This window comes from Acinonyx jubatus, chromosome D1 (genome assembly GCF_027475565.1).
Source record: "Acinonyx jubatus isolate Ajub_Pintada_27869175 chromosome D1, VMU_Ajub_asm_v1.0, whole genome shotgun sequence".
NCBI lineage: Eukaryota > Metazoa > Chordata > Mammalia > Carnivora > Felidae > Acinonyx > Acinonyx jubatus.
Genome location: NC_069390.1, coordinates 26448813 through 26472352, shown reverse-complemented (window position 1 = coordinate 26472352; position 23540 = coordinate 26448813). Strand labels below are relative to the sequence as shown.

General features: G+C 46.2%; 1 protein-coding gene across 4 annotated transcripts in view; it reads left to right on the top strand.

Moving 5' to 3' along the window:
- The first annotated feature begins 1294 nt into the window (after positions 1–1294).
- The window catches only part of EHF (ETS homologous factor), a 40520-nt gene continuing 18274 nt past the window's right edge, over positions 1295–23540 (top strand). The window contains exons 1-2 of one of the 4 annotated variants that reach the window (XM_015074389.3): positions 1295–1462; positions 21526–21625. In XM_015074389.3, coding sequence (XP_014929875.2) covers positions 21529–21625 — 97 coding nt within the window. In that variant the 5' untranslated portion in view covers positions 1295–1462; positions 21526–21528. Of the gene's footprint in view, positions 1463–8865; positions 10558–10584; positions 11325–21525; positions 21626–23540 lie in introns of those variants that run through there. The other 3 variants (XM_027072911.2, XM_027072910.2, XM_015074388.3) reach the window with 3 other exon arrangements.

Genomic DNA, 23540 nt, shown 5'->3' with positions numbered 1-23540 from the left:
CCATATTCAAAAACCTCTGCATTTGTGTTATGTGAACTAGGAACACAGGCGAGAAAGGAATATGGCTACCACTCACTCACCATTTCACCTGAGTAGGACAACCGCGTACTTTTTGTTCTATTCCGTCTTTGCCCACGTGCAGACTTTCTTCTTTATACAAGGAACTTCTTGGTTTTGATCACAAAATCTTTGTGTCTTTGCCAAAACTCAATTTCCCTTTTCTTTCCCACAAAGGGGTGTTCTGATGAGTTGAAGAAATTTGCTTGGACGCTTAGCTCATGCCAGGTCAGTGTCCAGGAAGGCTCAGGAGAGAAAGTTAATGGTTAGGGGATGGTATTTTTTCCTTGCCAGGGGCCATCACTCACTTACACAGTGGAAGTACATTTGTGACCCAGTGAAGCAGGCCCTTGGCCCAGGGAGACAGGGCCGCAAGGACACTTGAAATCTATAGCTCCTCTCCGGGATTCCGCTTTTTCTTGTCCAAACTGCTCTCTTTCATTTCCAGTTTCAGCATCTTGGTCTTTTTCTCTCTAGCTCCTAGGGAGACGTCCGGGGAGCGTCAATAATATAGTAAAAAAAAGACCATGTAAGTATCAAGAAAGAATAAGAACCTGGATAATCCACCAACTGGATAGTCAGCTCTTGCATTGTTGAGAGTTGACTGTTCCACCTGAACAACTCAGATTCAACGCTCTCTCTCAGGACTCTCCCTTCAAACTTCCCAAAGCTCTTATCTGGGGCCAGGGGAGAGATTGGTTTTTCAAAGTCCATGGAAATTGCCAAGGGTCACTGTCAAAGAGACAGTCATGGCACCTGGAGAGAGCCGCTTCAGAATCTGGTACCTGCACAGCCAGGGCACTGATCTTGATGCCAAAGGAGAGTGGACTAAATACAGATTAGTACACAAGACAGGTGTTTAAGAGCCCCCCCCCCATCATTTCCTCCAGATTTGAACTTCTGCTTAGCTTGCTTTTACGCGCACCCTTCCCGATGGTGTTCTGGGGGAGCCAGCGCGGTGCTTTTCACCTGAAACAGCCTCTAAGCTGAAAAGAACAGTCACCAAATCAATTCCTCATCCATTAACAGGTTGTCTCTCTGTTCTTGAGACACAGGCATAACCTGGTTAGACCTGTTTTGTTTGAACACTAACCTGTGAGTTGGCCAAATGCAAATGAGCCGATGTTTGTAATCCTTTATTTTATTTTTTTAAAGAGCCCGGCGGCCAATCAGCAGAGGGGGAAGTGACTTAGGGAATTCCCGGTTGGTGGCTTATTGCTTAACATCCTACAAAATGATTTAAAATTATTGTCATATGCATTTATCTCCACTCTGATGAGGGCTCAGACGTGATATCACCCCTGGTTCCCTATCCCTGTAGGAGCTGGTGTGAGTGCTACATGCTGTCTCCCCTCCATTAGCCACAGCTATTGGATTTCCCACCCAGAATCGTTAGGTAAATGAGGTAAGTCTTTATTTTTAAACCTTCTTTTGAATCTGGAGTTCAAACACCTGAGTGGAAAGAGAAGCCTGCCTTGAAGCAGACAGATGAAAATAAAACAGACTCCCGGAGGCAGCTGGCAGGAAGTGAAGCTTGCCTCACCTGCGCTCACCTCACTGGGTCTTATTAGAATTTTATTTTGGAAGGCAGCCGGGCTTCTTTGGATATTATCTGTGAATTGGCTGCATTGAGTTCGGACTCCCAATCACTGTGGATTTAAAAGCCCCTTGGGTTCCCTCTGCGTGACAAAGCCATTTCCCTGGGCTGAGTTCTGAAACAAAAAGGAAGCTAGGGACAGGTGACCCTGATATAGCTCAATGAAAAGCTGGTTGGTTAAATAGCTGTTGGGGCTTGGAGCACGCATCATCACTTTCGAGAGAGGTCTTCTGTCGGTAATTTTTCTGACTCATTGGTTGTAGGGAAAGGCAGATTTGTCTGTAACATGTTCTGTTGTTGGAAAATGGCTGGGAACGGGCAATGGCGCACGCATCCACACTGGAGAAAGTGGTCGGGCAGTCCAGGTAGGCAAGGGCACTGGGGAGAAATGTACACCTAAAAATGGCTCTGTCCAGAAAAAAACAAAAAAATTGGCAAAGAGTTTTGCCATATTGCAAGGGGACAGATTAACCCTTTGTTTGTGCCATAATGGGCTACTGAGACCAGACAGGCAGTTGTGAGTCAGCAGCACCAAATGCCTTCCAAAACAGGGACTCTTTTAATATTGTTTGGACACCCTGGAGAAGTGTTGGCCTCAGTGTGGATGGAACTGGGAACAATGGGGAATTAATCTTGTTGGTACATGACAGCATGGTGTTGGGAAGTAACATTTTCACCATCTGTCTTTGAGTGGATTTAGTATATTCCCAGTGTAAGTGTAAGTGACTGGATTGAGAACTTTCCGATGGAAGGTCTAATTCAGGAATTGGTTCTGTAGGCATAGGTGTGAGGATGTGTTCAGATAGAGCCTTTCTGTGTGTAAACAGGTAGTCGGGGATCACGAGTGGTCATGTGCTAATTCCACGAGGTCGAGGGAAGCGCTAATTTCCAATAGGAAAGACGAAGTCATTAGGAAACGTCTCGTGGGCTAGAGACCCTACCAGAAAAAGGCTCTTAAAAGATTTCAAGAATAATTTTAATAACTGTGTTTGGAGTTGCGGAAGGCTTCTTCGCTTGTCCTCTTTATGAGATCTAGAATTCCGAGGCTGTGAAATAATTCATCCATTCCATGTTCTTATAACACAAAGTTGTGTAGGGTCACATCTTTTCTACACCAACTGCTAATGACTGATGTGGACAGCTTTTAAAAACAATGGGAACAGGAAATGAGGGTCTTTTGGAAGTCTGTGATCACATTTGAAAAAATTACAAATATAATGGAGACAATCCTTCTGCATGTGTCTGAAGTATTTTGCGGAGGCATTTTAAAAGAAGGTAACTTGGAGGGAGTAACACTGCTGTGAGTTCTCTCGCGTTGTTGTTCAAGATGGCAGTGTTAGCCAGGCCCTTTCTAGGGTGACCGTGGGCAGGGCAATGAATTTGATTCAGGCCTCATATGTATGGAAGATCTAAAATTCAATTATATTTGTTCTTTTGTGTTAAAAAGCATCTAGTTGTTAAATTCAAACAATGTTGTTTTCATTATTTTTTTCCATTTTTTAATATATCGTGAGCTCCCCAAATGGAAACGCCTGGGGCCTTTCTGAACCTCTGAAAAGTCCTACACTCACACTTATAGTTCTGTGTTTATGCCCCCGTCAATTTACCTAGATCCTCTTTCAATATCTTTTTGACCCCTTGAGAGGCTGAGATAATGCATCCAATTAACTCATTGGAAACTGGAAGGAACTCATATCAGGTCCTAGGTCCAAACGTGAGTGCTCTGGGCCAAAGTTCACTTTCAGGAAGGACAATTTAGCTCTCTGCAATCTTGTAACATTTTATTTCCTCCTCGTCCTTCCCCGATCCCCTAAATTAGGGAATTTTAGCACTGGGCTGTGTTTTTCAGACCCCCTCGCTCTTCTGAAAGCCCAGCGTAAGAACCTTGCCTGATGTGAAACAGCAAGCATAGACGGAGAGGTTTATACAAATCAGTAAAAAGCCAGTCTGTTCCCCTTTCTCCAGACGGAGGCATCCCCACACCCTTTCTAACAGATGTGATTTTCAAAGACCTGTGGGAGATGGGGTGGGGTGGATACCAAGAATGCCACGGCAGAACCTGCCAGCGCACTTGAGAAGCAGTGCCACAATTTTAAGGGACCAAATACAAACTTGGAACCTGATTTTCAGTGACACCTTTTTTGCCGCTGTTTCAGCCTGTTTCTTTTGTTGACAGCTCTTTCTGGTAAAATTGAAGCCACAGTCATTTCTGTTGTGGGTGGAGCCCTGGTGGGGAGGCATTGACTCCACTTCAGGCTCTATGTTTAGAGACCACGAGTTCTCACCCTGGCTTTGTTCCTGAGTAACCGATGAAGTGCGGTGGCTTTCGGCTTGGGTAAACTGAGTCCGTGGGGGGTGGGGGGGATTGTCATCTGAAGACAGAGGCAGGAAGGCAGCCATATCTTGCCAGTGTTCTCTAAAATCTGTTGCTGAATAACTGAGGAGATGAAGAAGATACTAAATTTTTCTTAATGTTTTCTTATCTAATTAAAAAAAAATTTTTTTTAATGTTTATTTTTTGAGACAGAGAGAGACAGAGCATGAGCAGGGGAGGGGCAGAGAGAGAGGGAGACACAGAACCTGAAGCAGGGTCCAGGCTCTGAGCTGTCAGCACAGAGCCTGACGCGGGGCTCGAACTCACGAACTGTGAGATCATGACCTGAGCCGAAGTCGGACGCTTAACCGACTGAGCCACCCAGGCGCCCCTCTAATTTTTAATAGTATGATTTTAAATTATATGATCTGTTTTAAGGTGCAGGCTCTTGCTAGAAATAGGTGACTATTCTGTTTGTTTCAATTGAACAGGGTTTTAAAGGGCCAGACTCTTAGGTTATGCAGGAAACAAATAGTGCAGTGGGAAGAATGGCTCCCGCAGCAGCTAATATTAGGATGAGAGGTATGTTCAGGCCAAATGGCATTGATGTCAGGAAGCCGACATGTGCTGGAATAGAAATGTCCACAGATCCCTCAGAGTTATTTGACAAAAAGTTTATTGGACTTCGGCGGGGCGGGGTGGGTGGGGGGTGGCGGCGGATAGGATATTTCTTTAAGAATCTTCCCTGAAGAATTTCAGACTTACGCTTTTGAATGATTGGGGCACAGTGTGTACAAGGCAGTATACAGGACTGGAAGTCAGGAGACCTGGTTGCCTAGTCCTGGTAAAGCTGTGTGCCCAGACCAGCCCGCTCCAGCTTTCTGGGCTTCCATTTCCTCATTCAAACAAAGGAGTTTGAACCCGATTATCTTTAAGATGCATTTCCACCCTCAAATGCTGATGACCGGGAGAAAGCAGGTAACCCTAGTGGTCAGCTGGTTTAGCTTGAGTGGCAGCAGCTGAGAAGGGGTGGGAGCTGCCCTCCTAAGGATGAGATGGGAAAGGAAGGCAGTAGGAGCCCTTCAATGGCTTCCTTAAGGTCTTCAGAACCTTGGCTGAGGGATATACCTGGTGGAGGTATTAAGATCGGATTCCTGGAGTCTTTATGAAGGGCGTTAGTATCTGTTCCCGTGGCAACGTCCCGTCTTTATCGATTCGCCTCATGTGTCCAAAGTTGGTGGGAGTATAGAAGTGGATGAAAACCAGGTGTTTTGTGGCAGCCAGTGGACACAAGCAGGGACTCTAATGATATCTTCTGTAAAACACCAAAGTGGCCTGCTGAAAGGCGAACATTCAGGCACCCATGGAGTCTACTCCATTTGTGTGGTGCTGATCAGCTTGCTTGACTGATTGCCCATGGATGATTGGGTAGATTGGATGGATATGGACTCACTTGTTCTAGAGGAAGACCCAAGAGGTAATCAGAAGGGGAGTGTGGCTGGCCCAGCCACCGGGCAGCCAACCTGGAGACTTGGTGCTCTCAGAGGGCCTCAGCATGACTCTGGAGCAGCCAGAGCTTACAACAGGGTCAAGCAGAGTGGCCCATTTAAAGAGGCTCCAGGGGTTCTAATTGGCCTTGTTTTAAAAGAGACACCCTGTAAAATACCCCTTTGAAAATTGGTTTCACTAGCACCTAACCACACTCTGGTTTGTTTTATGGGCTGGGCCCCCTGTTCTGGTTCATCGGATTCACATTACCTCTTCTCTTCCGATCTTTCCACACACCCTTGTCCTTAGAGCCTCCTTCTCAGAAGCATCTTCAACACTATTAAGAGTATCTGCCTATTTATTTAAAATATGGCCAGCATGGGGGCATTTGAACATGTTTTCGGAGGAAAACGAAGCCAAAAATAAAAAGAGAATGAAGTGCCTTCTATAATATTTTGATTATTACTCTTAATAGACCACCCGATTAAGCCCATTATTTTAACATAGCTACGTATTTTTACTTTTGTATGACCCTGTCTCGATGCATTTTTTTTTTGAAGTTGATGTGATTGTGGTGAACTTAAAATTGCATCTTTTGTCCCTTCCACCTCACTCTATGTCATGGACACAAAATGAACAATCTTGGGGGCTGGGCCCTTATTGGCCCAACCGTGATATGAGAAATTTCCATCACCCTGCCAGCCCTTTCTCAGCTTGATACAAATTTCTTCTAACAGTCTATTGGCTCTTTCTTGGAATACGAACGGGGTCTTCCATTTTTTGTGTATGACAATGGAGCTTGGAGAATATGGCTGTCTTGTGGACATTATTTTGGGATCCCTCTTAGGAACCTTTCAAAATGAACCTCCCTCAATAGGGCAAATGATATATTTTGGTGGACATGGTAAGTGAGATCTGGAAGGTGAAGGCTATTTTCGGCACTGTCTTCATGGTGACTACTCACAAGACTTGTTTTGTCTTTGAAAGGGGCTTTAGATTTGGCCCCAAGTTCAGCCTCTGTCTCAGTTGTGTTCATTTAGAAACTCAGACAGCACTTAGCTCATCTTTCACCCAACTTAACTCCACCAGCCAGAAGGCTGTGGGTTGAGGAACACTGATGAAGAGTAGACTTTGACCACTTGTGTATCGGAATGGGCAGGAGACTGTGAGTTTTTGTTGCCTGGAAGCAGCTGGAATGTGGCACAGAGAACACCAGGTGTAGCGTCAGAGTACCTGGGTTCAAATGTGACCCTGCCACTGAGTACCTGAGTGACTCTGGGTGAGTTATACAAGCTCTAGACTCTAAGTTTCCTTTCTGGAAAATGAGGTTAATCACATCTGCACATGGCTATCGTGAGGATTAAATTAGAGCCGCCACCCCCCCCCCCCATCTAAAAACACCTGGAGAAATGCTTGTAAGTAAATACTTAGTAATTTGTGGAATGGAAATTGAGGCTAAGTCCTCAACAGGGGTGTTCTCAAAGACTCTTGACTGGGTGAGAGTGGATGGATAATTCCGGGATTTTGTTTTCAAAGTGATTAACATTGGTTTTGCACTTAGCCCATGGAAATAAATGCCATAAGGTTTTCACTGGAGAAGGCAGGCAGCAGGGACATGGAGTGAACCGTGTTCATGGGGGGCTTCCAGATGGAGCTTGTCCTAAGCTGGCTGCACGCCACCGCCTGTGGGAGTTCCAAGCAAGGCTTGGTGCGGGCACACAGCATGTTCCTACCCATGTGTCTTGATACCTGCCATAGAAGGGGCCTCCAGGAGAAGCTGATCCCCCACAAGGCAGTTCACTTGACTAGCTGCAACCTCATAGACCATTGCCCACCCCTAAAATTCTTGATATTACCTCCAGATGTGTACTAACCGCCACCCTGGGTGTTCTGGAGGCTTTGAAAACAATTTCCAAGATACCATTGCCAGACCCAACAGGGGTCTGCCTCTTGGTAAATTGGTCAGATGACACTTGTAGTCATGTGGAAACGGTATCTAGAGGCTATTTGAGTCGAACAAGAAGTGTTTGCTGTTAATAAAACAGCAAGACTCTAACCTGGGATCCAAGAGGCTCCTGGTGTACATGGAGAAAATACAGGTGGTTTGTCAACCTGGATGTGGAAAAAAAATGATATTTTTGTTTTTAATCATCTAATTAAAATCTGACATTTTCTTTCTATGTAAATGTAGGCAAAATTCTACAGTAATGTTAGCTGTAACTGACTGTCACCAAGAGAAATTACAGACATTTTAATATACATTACACCTGTTGCAGATGCCTCAAAATATCGATGTTCGTCATGATTTTGATGCCATGGAGGTTGTTTGACCTGCACTAGATATTCTTATTTAATGTGTTAGGAAGCATATATACTATTATTATATCACATTAATTGTAAACATATTTAAAAAGCCGATCGTTGTATTTCAATATAAGCTTCCTTCCTAATCTTGCTATTTTAGTTTGTCATTTAAAAGCATTATTTTGAGGAGGGGTCCATAGGTCAATGCCAGACTGAAAAATGGGTCTATGGATACAAGTAAAAGGCTAGGAACCCTTAATTTAGATCATTCTCTTGCACAGGGCCAGTGAAATGATTTCTGAATGACTTCAGCTAACAGATGGTCTCTGTAAAAACAGGGGTATATGTTCTTCCCACTCTTTGCTTTTGCCTATGGGTAGCTTTGGAGTTGTGGAGGGACCTCGGCATAATGAAAATAATGATTAATCATAATTAATAATAATAATAGTAATAGTAATAACAGCTAACATTTGTTGGGTGCCGGCCATAAGCTAGGTGTTATTAAGGCATGTTCAATGTCATATTTTACTTAATACTACCAAATGTTCCAGGAGATCATTCCTGGGGCAATGACAAAAGATTTCCCTCTTCTCCCCATGTTGATTGAGTATAGATGGAGGTGAAGACGGGGGATGGGACTGACCCCCTGGACAGGGCCAATGTCCTCAGTATACAACCTGTGCAGTAACACAGGGCTCCACATTTAGAAAGGCTCTGTGCTTGGTTTCATGCTCTGAAATTCATACAGTTTGAACAAGGGGCTCTGCATTCTCCTTTTGCGCCAAGCCCTGCGAATTATGTGGCTCGGTCCGTCTCTGGATGTGACGATGTTGTAATGTGTGACAACTCCTGATACCCGGAAGCTGGGACTCTACTGTGGAGATCCCCCTGTTCCTCCTTACTCATCTAGCTGACCTTTGGTGGAAAGCTGAGGCCTGTCACAGAGGGAGGCTGTAGTTTCTGAGTTGGTGAGTTTTATGATTTTTTTCTTTTTTTTTTTTTCTTTTTGAACATCAAAGATTTCTTTCCTCTGAAGCAACTAGAGAAATGTCTGAGTAACAGGCTGGAAGGCACCTGGTTCCCTACCTTTCTGGTAGAAGATGGGGGACCTTTCCTAGGTTCGTTTGTCAGAGTGATGGGATTCAGGCTCTAAATGACACATCCACATCCTTTCTTTCATTGGTGTGATGTCTACAACACAGCAGGTCTGTCATCAGGACCTATGTGTGACGGCTCAGGCATAAGGTGCTCTTCCAAAGGAGCCATAATTTCCCCTTAATTTTTCAACAGTGTTTTTTTCCTTGTTGTTATGACCGCTCTTTTATCATGGCTAATAAGTCTGAGGTGGCTTCGAGCAGCCAAGCCCAACCCCTGAGTCAATGCGGGGCTTTCGACGAGAAGCCGGACTAAAGTTTGACAGATGGGTTTGAGGGGCCATGTGCTGCTGTGTCTGTAGCATCTGGGCTGATGGACACCAAAGGCACGTTTCGTAGTATGCCACCAGGCTGATTGGTGTGCCTCCTATCCACATTTAGGGCAAAAATTATGGGACCTGTCCTGAAAGAATCTCAATTTCCAAAATAAAAGCGTGAGGTCCTAAAAGACACCCTCTTCCGCTTCAGAAATACAAAGGATCCGTTTTCAAAGTTACAGAGAATTCTGTTGCATTTCCTGTCATTCCCAGAACCCCGCTCCCGGCCCCATACATTTATTGAAATATATCCAGTCCCCCATTTACTAGCTCTGTGTCCCCGGGCAAGTTGCCTGCCCTCTTGTGCCTCCTCAGCTGTAAAATGGGGATAATTATTAGTACCAACGTCCGGGGTTATGGCAAGGACTGAACGAGATCATTTAAAGTCTAGCTCAACTCCTAGCACGTCAGGACTGCTCGATAAATAGAAACTATCGTCGCTATCATAGTTTTGGTTGTTGTTTTGTAATTAGTCTGAGAGATTCCACTTAGTGGCTATCGATCTTCCTTTGGCTGCAGCATCTTGGTTTCTTCCTGGAAAGAAACTCGAATCTCGACACGGTCAAATCCATTGTTCCAGTGCATCCCAACCCCTCCCTGGCTCCAATCCCCACCTCTTACCTCTCTCCACCCTTCCCGCATTCCTGCACAGTCGGTCTTCTTTTTTTTTTTTTTCTTTTTCTTTCTTTCTTTCTTTTTTTTTTTTTTTTCAGTCAACTGAGGGTGTCGTTAAATCTTTTATTTTTCTGGCTGCCCCGTTTGGTTCGGAGGCACTCCACTCCCGCCCTGCTCATGACAAGAATGCTGGGGAATGCTCAGCCAGCCATGTCCCTCCCCTGTCAGAACACCCAGCTCTTAACGCTCCCTGAGAAGCGGCATTTCTGAGGCCCCACCTGCTGCCGTGACTCCCCCATTGAGCCGGTGGTCTGGTGATGATGAAGACCGAATGGCTGAGAGAAAGCCGGGGGTAGGTGGTAATCGAGGGGAACATCACACATCGCCCACGTCCTGTGCTTGCTTCTCAAGGCTTCGAAAAAGACACTGAGAGGCTTTCTCTGATTGTGTACGTTAAAGGCTGGGTAGTGATGCCATTGCTTAATTAGTGTTGTTGTGATCTACATTTGAGTGATTTGTTTAGCTCTTTGTGGCCCTTTTGGGCTTGAGCTCATCATGTGATATTGACAGAGTGATGAGAAATGGGAGGGCAATCATGCTTGAATTAATGCGGAAATCACATCCTCAACGTCTCGGGTCCTTTCCACATTGGACGTGGGACCTCAAGTCACTTGGCGGGACATGAGGGAGTCTACACAGCCCACCTTCGAGGTAGGTATGGATAGCCTCGTTTCCCTGATGGAAAAACTATGGTCCAGGGACCAGAGGTTTTCACATTCTGCTTATTGCCCAGGGCTGGACCGAGGAAATCTGTGGGAGAGGCTGGACTGAGACTCGACACGCTGAGTCTCGGCTTTAGGAGGTAACCTGGAGACCACACCTCCTCCCTGAGCCGTGTTGACTTTCGGAAGTCAACCATTGGGAAGAGCGGGGTTTGGGTTTTGATCGTATCCTGGCAGCCCCTTCTCTGCCCCTCTTAATCTGATTCATGATCTTAACCTGGGCTGACTGCAGGCAGGCCGTGTCATTCTGCAGATCTTGGACACCCCTCAGTGCCTTCACAGAGCCAGCCGATGGAAAAAAAAAAAAAAAAAAGACTGGAAGCCAGCCTTCTGGCTTCGTGGCCCTGCCAGCTCTGGCCAGTCTATTCGATACCTCCTTTTCTTCTGAGGGAGTGGGAAGGGAGCATCCAAACTGAAAGCACAGGTCTTTCTTTGGTTTTTATAGGAAAAACAAATTGGCATGAATGCTCAGTCAAACCAGCTCAGGCTGTTCGGGCAGATGCCTTTCTTTGCCTTTTTCTGTTTATTTTCCAACAAATCAATGCTTAACTGCGTTGTTATTGGAGCAGAGCAACAGGTGCAAAAAAATAACTCTGCTGCCAACTCAAATGAAAAGGTAGGGCTTATACCCTCTGGGAGGTATTCAGAAGATAACAGAAGACCCTGCCAGCAACTGAATTAACAGCTCTGTTTACGGTGGGTTTTATGTTAACAGCTTGCTCCTAACCCTCCCACACAGAAACGTGCCATTGTCTTGGGGACGGACAATCAGCCAGCCAGACAACTAACTACCTTATTCTCTCCCGAGTGGAGATCGGTTTTGGCTGAGGCTGCTTTGTGACAGTCGGGGGCATTATCCTGTCTGCCAGTTCGATATCTTAGTACGGGTGTCCTGTGAAGGCAAGGGCATGGGGTTGCCAGAGAGAATCCGTCCTGCTTTTAAATGTAGTCACGGTTCTTTCCAAGGTTGGTTGTTTCCAAACGCCAGCAGGCTGCCTGGCTCCCTCTGCTCTGGCTTCACTCTCTCCCCAACAGGAGGTGGGGAATGAGCTCAGACGACTTTGGAAAGAGCTACCATTGTTTCGGAAGTGGTGTCTTTGCTGAATCGTCCATCAGGGGAGGGCAGCGTCTATGTTCTGTTCATTTTTGTGTCCCCAGCACCTAGCAGAGTGCCCAGCACCTAGTAGACATTCCATAAATGTATATTAACTGAAGGGGATGAGTAAATATGTATATTAGCAAGACAAGCATTTCTTGATGACCATTTCTTGCCACTGAAGGCTAAGACAGCAATTTTCTTGGGTATGAAGCCTCAAATCTAGGGTGGTTGAGTAATCTTTTGAAAGCCTAAGATGGGGAGTGGGTTGGGTAAGCTAGCCATGAGATTTTGTGATGGAAGCGATTGTCATCTAAATCCTCTGCAAAGGCTATGTTCTGAGGCAAGGTTTGTTGGTTCAGGTCTTCAAAGGCTCATACTTGTGAATAGCTGAGCACTGTTGAATTTAACAGTTCAGTAGGACTGAGCATTAGGGCCTGCTTTATTTCAAGTTAGCAAATAATGTGATGGACTCTCCACAGGTGGCTTGGAGCTTGAGTTCTCTGGACTGCAGGCATTATCTCGGATTTCCACTCCGAGGTGTTCCCTTCAAGGATAATATCTCCCGGAGTTAGCTATCTTGTTGTGAAAATTTGAGGGGAGACAAGTAGGTGAGTCTAGGACCAGAAGTTCTAAACCGTAATATTGCTTAAAGATTGGTGAAGGGAGCTTCTTAAAAATGAAGATTCTGATTCAGAGGTTTGGGGTGGGACCCAAGAAAACTTTTAAGTTTAAGCCCTCCTTAGGTGATGATGATACGGGTGGTCTATAGACCAAACTTTGTGGGACACCTGTGTGACCTCTTCAGCCTGGTTGGAAAATAAGCGTCCTAGGAGTAGCTGTGGATGCTCTAGTCTCCACACCTGGGTCTTTCCAAAGACCTGTAGACACCTGTGGTTGTAATAGGAAGTGAGGCCTGTTTTTCTTCTGCTATACAGTTTCCTCTCTATTTTATGATCATTTGGTTTTAGACTGGAGAAAGGGGATTAGCAGGGAGACAGATACTGATGTTCAGGGTGTGGGGAAAATGGTGAATTCTTTACTGCATTGCCAAACAGAGGTCCAGAATGAATGAAACCTTGTTCCTACTTCAACTGCCGACGGAGGGGGTTGGTGGGGCTCTTCCTGTTATCACCGTAGGGAAACAGGGTAACGTCCGTGCCAAGTAAGAGGGTAAGAATAGAGTCTCTCAGGCTTTCTCTCATGTGTCAGAATAAACTTATGTCTCGTGGCCCTGACTCCACTACAAAGGTTTCTTTAAATTTCAATCTGCCATGAGTATAAGAGAGATTTCTTAAAGATCCATAGCATACAGGGATCTGTAGGAGTCAGTGGTCTTTAGAGGGCCTGGGACCCACAAAAATATATGCAAAGCAAGGTGTGAATGTGCATTTTTGGGAGAAGAGAGCCCTAGTTTCCAAAGGCTCTATGACCTTTGAAGATTCAAAGCTTGCCCTATTCTTAGTTTGTCATATCTGAAAGGGATTGATAAAGGCCCAGGAAGTCATATAAGGCGATCTTTTAATCAACTTTGGTGCCTGTCCTCTGTCAGTATCTGCATCTTGTATGAGTCTGGCACCAAGAATGATAAAGAACAGCATGATATGTATATTTCCAAATGGCTTACAGTCAGTAAAGTGTATCTATAATGGATCAACACTTGGCTTCCCAACACTGCATCATCACTCATGAAAACGCTTGAAAGCACAGGAATAATGCTTCAGATATTGCCCCTGGGAACGTGAAATGTCTATTTCAAAACACATTATGAGGGTATGAAATTACCTGTGAGGTAATCCCAAGAGGATCAAATACATTCCCCAAGCTTGATTCACATTTTGATTCATTTGGAAAACATGAATTATTGCCTGTCTTACATTCAGTTAAATTTCACACGTACATGAATTTTCTTTTCTCCTCTTCGGGAGTAGTTCTTTTGAAATGACAGTCATATTGAAACAGGAAGTCAGGAAGCTGGTGGAATATCCTCAGGGCAAATGCTGTGAATTCACCTGCTGGTAACTTTGATTAAGGACCCAGAATGGTCTGAATATCGCCGTCATCACAAAAGTAATTATTTAAAATGCCTAATTGCTCCTCTGGCTTGAGGAGTAAAAATACCCACGAGGCAGCCAATTCTGTGGCAGTTCGGGGATGATGTGGTTGAATGAATAAAGGAGTTGGGAAGAGGGAAGACCATGACTTTGACTCTTCAGTCCTCTGGGGCTGGGGACAGGGAATGCAGGCCGAGCCCTGCTTCAGATCTACTCTGTGACTCTGATCACTCCCAGTGTGTTTTCACCCTCACAGCAAGAGCAAACCATGTTTTTTGTCCTGAGGTCTCATTCAGAGGAAGAAAATAATTATGGGCTAGTTTATTTCCAAAATATAAAATACAAATTACTTTACTGAGTCATAGAAAGAGTATTTATATTATATGTGTATACATGTTCATATAGATGGCATACATATCCACATATATACATGTGCCTGTGTGCATAGATACGTATATATACATAGATCTGTTTTAATGGCTATAGGGCTGTCATGGCCCAGTTTTCAGGCTACTAACACATTCCTACCTGAGCATCTTGTAGAAGTGGCAAAATGAAAGCAGCTTTCTATTCTTTCATTCTGAAGGCTCTCTCTGATATACTGGCAAGAGAGAAGACAGAGACTCACTGGGGGTCCTGGCATGCTTGGATGGACCAGAGAATTTTAGAACCTTGGAGAAGCTCAATAAAGGTGTGAGGCCCCAGATGGCACAGGGAGAATGCTGTGACTCTGTATGGAAAGGGGGGAGGGGTTGAAAGCAACTCTGTCTTCTGGCCAAACATGCGCTTCTCAGCAGAAAGCGGCTAAGTTCCCAGAGATTTATTGCTGGACGGTCCGAGTTTCCATTCTCTTTTGGCTCCAATTCTTGCTAACCTGTGTGACCATGAACAAGTTACCTGACCTCTCTGAGCCTCAGATAGGCCATCTGTTAGGTGACATAATACCTTATAGAGTTATTGTGAGTACTGACTGAGATAACGCATTTAAGACTATCATCATAGAGCTGGCACATTTTAAATGTTCACTAAGCCCTAAGGGCTATACTATAGTTGTTGTTGTTATTTATTTATTTATTTATTTATTTACTTATTTATTTATTTATTTTACAGTGTTCGGTCCTAGATCTCAGTAGCCACACCATGGATCGAAAGACCTACATCCCTCCAGATGAGCATGCCCAAACTAGGTCATGTTTGTCTCTGTTAGCAGGTTCTCTATGTATATTTAAGAAGAGAGAGTGGCACCTGAGCAGCTCAGTCAGTTGAACACCCAACTTTTGATTTCAGCTCAGGTCATAATCTCACGTTTTGTGAGATTGAGCCCCATGTCAGGCTCTGCACTCACAGCATGGAGCCTGGTTAGGATTCTCTCTCTCTCTCTCTCTCTCTCTCTCTCTCTCTCTCAAAATAAATAATAAACATGTAAGAAAACAAAAGGAAGAGAAATCAGTTGAGCAGTGCTTGGTCTTCTTAGGAGCCCCAAGACTGGGCAGAACCTTCTAGGTTCTAAGGTATATGGCTCCAGCTCCCTGCCAGAGTCCCAGCCATGCCTCCTTCCCCTTGCTTTTCTGTCCCTATGAGACTCAAATCCTAGATTTGCAGTAATCGAGCATTCCTTGGGCCAAGGGGCCCCGTAGGATAGAGAAGCCCTCTGGCCACGGTCTTCCAGGAGCTCCTGCCCTTCTCCTCTGCACCTGCAAACCAACTGGTGTGTGAAAGTACGATGCCAAGGCGGTAACGAAGAGCTGGTGGGGTTGTGTTGTCCCACTGCTCCCGGCAGCATGGCGTGTCTGGTAGGAGGAAGGAGGAACAGGAGGGGAGGCTTTTAGTCCCTGAGCAGGGACCATGCCCGGAGGGGCAGAGCACAGCTTCTGTGAGCAGAGGCTGAGAGATGCTGGTCATAGCTCAGCCTGATGGCGCATCCATAGAGCAGTCCAAAATGGGAGGTGGGGAGGCCGGAGATCCAGCCTCGACTTGACTATGCTGGCAACCTGGGATTGCAAAGCATTGTATGGATGGTAGAAGTTACAAGCCTTGCTTGAAATGAACTTGGCTCTCAATTTCCTCCTTGGAGATGCAGTAAAATAACAGTAATCACACGATAAAGAATAATAATAATAGTAATTATAAACACCACCTGACATCTATCGAGTACTTACTATGTGTCAAACACTTTTCCAAGGATTTTACAGGCATCATCTCATTTTGTCTTTCAACAACCCTTTTCATATCATCTCATTTTATAAACGAGAAAATTAGGGCCCAAAGAAGCTGAATAACTTGTCCAAACTTGCCCCATTAGTAAATTGGCAAAGCCAGGATTCGAACCACGTTTGTCTGACTCCAGAGATGAGAGCTCCCAACCATTACACTATCCTGCCTCTGAAGGATCTACCCTGACCCCAAGAATGTCCTCGAAGGCGATCAACACAGTTTAACGAGAGACTCATGGGCAGAACTTATAACAATAGCTGACATTTTGGGGGCACTTGCCATGTGCGAGATAATATGTGAGAACTTTGGAAACATTCTCGTTTAACCCACACATCAGTCAAGCTGGTACCAGATAGGAACTTAGCCTTTGATGAAAGCCTGGAGGAGGACCGGGGGAAGATAGTGACTCGTCTGCACATCTGACTGGCACAGAAGTGGTCCTAGTCCTTAGCAACTGGGGCACCGTGGGGGTTTGCGTTTCACCTGCATCTTCCCATTGACGAAGTGGGAAGGAGAAAGTGGCCTGTCTCTCCCCCATCAATGTGGGCTGTGGCCACCCCGGCACAGTGCAGTGTTATCTCTCTGCAGAAATGGGTTTTGGATTGACCAAATGCTAGTGGCTCATCATTTACAGGGCAGTTGATGCCTAAGGTTGAATAGGTCCGGGCTGGAAGCCTGGCATGAAGTACTCATCTGTACAGGGTCTACTGGGTAGCGTGCCTGGCTCTTCCTCTTCAAATATAGAGCGGACTTCTGTCTCCAGAAGTGTCAGTCTTAGAAAATGCTGCGCAGGGGGCGCCGGGCTGCCTCAGTGGGTGGAGCATGCAACTCTTGATCTCAGGGTTGTGAGTTTGAGACCTGTGTTGGGTGTAGAGATTACTTAAAAATAAAAACAATTTAGAAAGAGAGAAAGAGAGAGAGGGAGGGAGAGGGAAAGAAGGAAGGAAGGAGAAGGGAAAGGAAGAAGGAAGGAAGAGGAAGGAAGGAAGGGAAGGAAGAAAAAGAAAAAAGAAAAGAAGAAAGAAAGGAGCTGCTGCACAGAGGGTGATTTCTTGGGTAGATGTGGAAGTCTGGGCAATCACTGGGGCACAGAGTCAAATACCATTCTCTCCAGTTGTTGTTGCTCATGAAGGGAGGGATAAGAGAATGCAGATGGAAAAACCCTCTGGGTAATCCGCATTTCATTCCACTTTGGGTTTGAAATAGAATTCACAGGTTGTGTGCTTGCGCGTGCAGGCGTGCGTGTGTGTGTGTGTGTGTGTGTGTGTGTATGTGTGTGTGTGTGTGTGTATGAGGTAATTACTCTTTATTTGTACCAAGCACTGCCCTAGGGGCTTTAAAGCCCCTTATCTTTTTTAATCCTCTAGCAAACTTATGCTGCAGGTACAAATGCCAGGCCTTTTTCCCAGGAGAGGGCACAGCAGTTCAGAAAAGCTAAGGGACAGCCCAAGGTCGCCACACCAGCATGATCAAAGCCTGAGCTGCAGCGGCCGGCCTCCACGGGCTCTCTTTTAAGTAGTGTTCTCAACTGGGGGTTATCTGGCCCCAGGGGATATTTTGAGAGTGGGGGCGGGTGGGGGGGGAGGCTGGAAGGGGTTGCATCTGGCATCTAATGGCTACAGTCCAGGGATGCAGCCAACACCCTACAATGCCCAGGGCAGCCATAGAACATTCCCAGCCCAGGATGTCAGTCTCAGGCAGACTTGAGAAAATCTGCTTTTCACCCAGAGCACTTGGCTGAGGATAGTTGCCGGAACCCCCCCTTGAGCTGGAGATGAAGAGAGGTGGGTTCTGTTCTCCACGTGCTTTTGACTTGAAAGGTGGAGTCATTCTTATTTAGGCTCTGAATTTACTTTTTCCAACCTCGGAAGAAGTTAACTATGTTCGAGAAACATCTTCAAAACTGATACTTAAAGAAGGGGAAAGGAACTGATTTTTCATTGAGGCCACGTGTACTGTGCCAGACCGGACAGCGTTAACTCCATTGGGTTATTCATCCATCAACATTCCCCTCCATGCCGCCTTTGAGGCCAGAGAAGAAATTGAGTTTGGAAAGGTTAGCATACTCAAGATCACATGGCCTCGGATGGGGAGTCTGGATTCTAACCCACACCTCCAAGGTTCCAAAGTCTCTACCTGTATCTACATGATCCATTTTCTCAAAGAAATAATAAAAGCTATGCTGAAGGTAAACTGGGAAGCTTAAAGAGGAACATTAAATAATCCCCCTACTTTGTAATTAAAAGGATTTCTTTTTATACCCCATAAAGTAATCACCATGTACCATAGAAAGTCTATATTAGTATATGGGAGTGTGGGTGAGTTGGTTATAATAATGCTTTCTTACAATTCTCAAGACACGTTTATTATCTATTATCTCATTTGATCTTCTCAAGACTCTTGGGAGGCTGTCAGTGGGGGGCAAATGTCCTCATTTTCCACCCGAGGAACTGGGCCTCAGACGGAATAGAACTTGGGGAAAGTCCTTCAGCTATGCTAGCCCCGGGCCCTCTGTGCCCACCTCCAGGGCACTGCCCAGGCAGCGTGCCATGATGGGTTGGAGACGCTGACCTTCTTCCCTCATAAGCCTGGGTGAGCTCAAGTGAACTCTGACTCAGTAAGGGTTAAGACACATAAACTCTTTTATGAGTAGTAACCATTTACTGTGCCCCGTAAAAACAAAAAAAAAACAAAACAACAACAAAAAAAAGGGCCCCTTTCTGTTCTGGCTGCTTTCCCTAGCAAAGGGGGTACCAGCAAGGAGCAGCAGTGCTCATGGGTAGAGGAGCCTCTTGGGGCGGGAGGGGGGCAGGTGGTAATGGGGCAGCTGTGGCCGCCTTATCCTAAAGGCTTCCCTGTGGGTTGAATAGTTCTGGATGCAGTCAGGGGATTGCAGACAGAAAAGATGCCTGTCCCAAGGAAAGGGGCCATGGGCACTTGGTCACAAGTGGAGAACTGGCCTGTGTCGTCCCGTGGTATTTATGGGATCCCTTTTTACTAATTGCTAAGCTTTCCACATGCACAACCTCATTTGATTCTCTCAGCCCTGTGAGTTTGCGACTGTTCTCAATTTATAGGTGGGGAAAGTGAAGATCAGAAAGTTTCTGGCTAGACAGACGTGGAACTTGCTCAAAGTCCCACACAGCAGGGGACCCGGGATCTGAGCCCAACTCTCCCCAGATCTAAAGCCCGGTTGCTTAGCCCTCACATCAATCTGCCTTCTAGATTTGGGGGAAGTAAGTGGTGAACAGAAACCCTGAGCTGGCTGAGAAGTAGCTAGCTGGTGATTGGCCCAGGGCACATCTGGGTCCCAGGGAACAGCCACTTTGAAACAGCCCTGCAGGCAAACTCTTGTGAAAGAATTTCAGGGAAGACTTCCCCCACCCCAGCCCTGCAGGGCTGATCCCTCCATGCAGATGGGCTGGGCCCTGAGCTTCGGCTCTTTCAGGGTTAAACAGTAACCTTTCTACTGCTTGTGGTTGAGCAAATGCTGGCGAGGAACAAGCCCAGCCTTGAGCAAACAGGAGACCTGGCCGTGCCCCTTCCCTCCCCCAGCTGCCCCTTTGGGGGCCTGCAGGTTTCTTTTGCCCTGAAGTCGCCCATTGGATTTCTTAGCTGAGGGCAACTGTTCTAGAAAGCTCAATGGGAAAAGAAGAAGAGGGCTTGCCTTCTCTGAGAGAGAGAAGCAAAGAGGTTTCTGGAAGGGGACGTAAGAATCAATTCAGTCACCTTTTTAAAATTTTTGCACAGGGAAACTGAGGCCCAAGACTGTTTCTGGTTTGGGTTACCAGAGGGGGAGTGACTCTCCTCCTCATAACACCTGCCATATAGCCGTGTCTTAATTTGTGCCAACCGCTCCAGGTATAGAAACTCACTTAATCTCCAGCCAGTGCACATAGTAGGTCTGGTGATCTGCGTTCTGCCTGTGAGGAAACAGGTTCCGAGACGTCAGTGACTTGTCTGAGTCAATACTAACCGGCCGGTAAGGGGTAGAGCTTGGAATCAAGCCTGTTCCTTCTGGCTTTGAACCTCATATATATGGTGCCACCACACAGATCCCGGCTCTGCCCACCTCCCGGCCCCTGGTCTACTGTGGTGCTCACCATTCTCTTCTATATTTCTTTTGCTACCTTCTACTTAGGCTGGATTCAGGCCTAGCTATTTACCGAACAGCCATGGTGATGTTAATAATCATCACGAATGTTCCTGTTTGGCCTAGCTTGACTCCTGGTCACAGCTCTGTCCCTGGTGCCTGGAATAGTACCCAGCCCATTGTATGGCTGGTAAATATTTGTTGAGTGAATCAATATGCGAATGAAATTTTTATGCCTCTTCCAGACCCCTCTTCTCCCCTCTGAAGCCCTACCTAGAACCAGAGGAGTAGGAGCTAAGTTGGAGGAAGGGGTTTGGGGGCTGGAAGCTCTCTACTGGAGCGATTTCAATCTGGGGGACGTTGGTGACACCCAAGGATATGATTTCCCTAAAACAGGCAGAAAAATTTCCATGAGTCGCTGCTATGAGGCTACCTCCTCTCCTCACCCCAACATTTTAGAAAGAGCAAGTTATCTTTACAGGCCCTGGGTCATGCTCAATTGCCTTCTGGAACAGGCCGCTCTTCTTTTGAGTGACTGAACCTACTTCTAGGGCTTGGGTCTAAAAGGAGGAGAGCGTCCGACTTGAGAATAGGGAATATTATAAACGCCGAAGGGGTGAGACGCATTGTTCTAAAGTGTAGAATATTTATGTTGTTTAAAAAACCCAAACAGTTCCCCATGCGAGAAAGGCTCTTCTCCTGTGTCCTTTGCTGAGAAAAGGAGACTGAGAGAGCCATCTTCGGGTCAGTTTCCAAGCCCGTGGTATTCTTCAGGGCTCTAAAAGGAGAGAGAAAGCTCGTCAGAATTTTTACTGGGATTCCTGACATTATCATGGAGCCAAATACTGGAGGAGCTCTAAGTATCTACGTCTGAAGTTCTTTGACATGTGGACACGGGCTGTGGCAGGTATCTACACTGAGGAAACTCGGTTAGGTGTTCGAGTGCAGGGCTGCTCAGTTGTGTTGGGACTTGTGAACGTCTGATTTCAGATCCGAGGGCCTGTGCAGGTGCCGGGTCTATGCCACCACCGGCTTGGATTTTATTGATTGCAATTTCACTTTACATGAAATCTCTTTGGCATTTTCACTTTTGTAAAAAAAAAAAAAAAAAATCATGGCTGCTGGCCAGACTCGCCCTGTGAGCAGGTATTGCATTTTCCTCCTGCTTCATTCCTGATCAGAGATTATTCATTTATGAATGGGTGGCTGTAAAAACTTGCCTCATGCATATGAAAGTTGAACCTGGAAATTTTTAATTGCCAGTGAGTTTTGCTTTTACTGAAAGGGCTGTGGTAACGTGCTTTGGAGGCAGTGGATGGCAGGACAAATTCTTTTTTTTTTTTTTTTTTTTTAATTCCTGAATTAACTCTATGATCTGTGCTCCCAAATGACGTTTGTCCGAGAGGCACTGACCGAATGAACTGTTTGATCCCCTTACAGATCATGATTCTGGAAGGAAGTGGTGTAATGAATCTCAACCCCAGCAACAATCTCCTCCACCAGCAGCCAACCTGGACAGACAGCTACCCCACGTGCAATGGTAAGGGGACCGAGTGGGCGTCAGTGTCACGCCCCATGGGGCTTTTTCCTCTGTTTTAATTACGCTTCGTTTCTCAACTTAATGTTTGGAAAACGCAGGTTTTATTCAGCAGGGGTGTGGGGACGAGGGGAAATGGAGCAAACTGCGTGCTGGAGGTCCCCATAGGCTCTTGGGGCTCCAGACAGAAGCCGGCTCCAGATATTCCATTGTTTCCTCCCAATATTCAAGGCAGCCTGGCAGAGAGGGTGGTAGAAGATATGCCCAAAGGGAAGCTTTTAACAGTGTTTGGCCGGGATATCAGGATAGGATGGCAGAGGAAAGGGTGTGTGTGTGTGTGTGTGTGTGTGTGTGTGTGTGTGCGCGCGCGCGCGCGCTGTGTGACAGCGTGGAACTTAAGGAAGACAGGGTTACAGCAGCTTATTCTATTTCATCTTCCGTGACCAGCCTTCGTAAGGGGAGAGATTTGTGGGACCACGTGTCTCCCTTTGGGGCTTTCATTTGGAGCCGATTGATTCGAAGAGGGAGGGCCTGCTGATGCGGCTTCCGGAGGGCTTGGGGATCAAGCCCACGGCTTACTGTAGAAGTGAACTGGATGAAGCCGTAGCTGAATCAGGCCCCACCCCCCACCGTGAAGGCCTCAGGTTCAGGCAAACTGCCGTGCATCAGACTGCAGTGGGTTTAAGGAGCTCCAGGCTCCTCTCCTGCCCCAAACTGGCTGCTAGTCTCCTTGCAAGAGAATCTGCTGCTCTTGCTCCTCCGGAGATGTGGAAATGCGCTGTCGGCGGTGAGCACAGCCGGAGAAGCAGAACAGGAGGATAATGGAAGGCTTGTGTTCTCCAATGAGCGGTTGATCGAAGTGCAGCTCCACCCCTTTCAGTTTGGAACCCCAGTCAAACAGGGTTGGGAAGCATGGTCAGGTGACCTTCCCTCATTTGGCCACCTGTCCACAGAACTGCTGCGCTTTCCGGGCAGTGGCATTTTCTGATGCAGGCCTCAGATTCCTCGTGAGGACCTCAAAGGAGGATTCCAAATAGGGTAGGAAGTTTCTTCAGCCTGGAGAGTCTTTGGCATCCCCAGTCTGGACCCCGGATTAGGACAGCCTTCCTCCTGTGTGCTTTGGAGAAAGCTGGGGCAGTGTTTTTAGCAGGGAATAGAACTTAGGGGCCCCAAAGAAGTCCCAGTCCCTGGTCATGATTGACAGGGGTCAGTTGAATATTAGACAAGAGTTGAACTTATGGGATTTTCAGGGATTCTCCTAAAACTTGAGGAATTGGATGAGTCCCCTGGCAGATGGGGAGAACCCATCTTTAGACAAAACTCTCTGGTTCTCCCAAGTTCTAATAGGATACAATATCAAGAACTATCCTTTATTCTAGGAGTTGGGAGAGGAAACGGAGAGGCCTGTTGTCGGGTTATTGAGAGTTATTTCTCTTATTTGTAAACTTAGAGCTATACTATCACAGCAGAGTAATTATCTTGGGAAAAAAAGATCAAAGACTCAGGGAGCCACAAAAATATACCTCATCCCGAAACAGCTGTTTTTGTGAGACACCAAAAAACTGGAGGGACGTGGAAAGAGCCAGTGTAAGCTCTGCATGTTTGTATATTTGGGAATATTTCTGTGTAATTAAATTTTGGGACTAGATTGTTCCAATCCTTGTCCTTGTTCCCCATCACAATTGGCTTCCCCTTCAGGGCCCCAGTGGAGGGTTTAGGGCTGCTTTTGTCTGGCCATGACAGGTAAAGAATGAAACACATACTATGAGTGTAGATATGACCCGTGGCAGTCACCTTCGTACCTAAATGACCTCTATCTCTTGCTCTTAATGCTTCTGGGCTCTGGAAGCAGGGGATGAATTCAGACGGGGTGAAACATTCCCCCTTCAGCCTTTCTGAGGGGTTGAGGGCTAGGCAA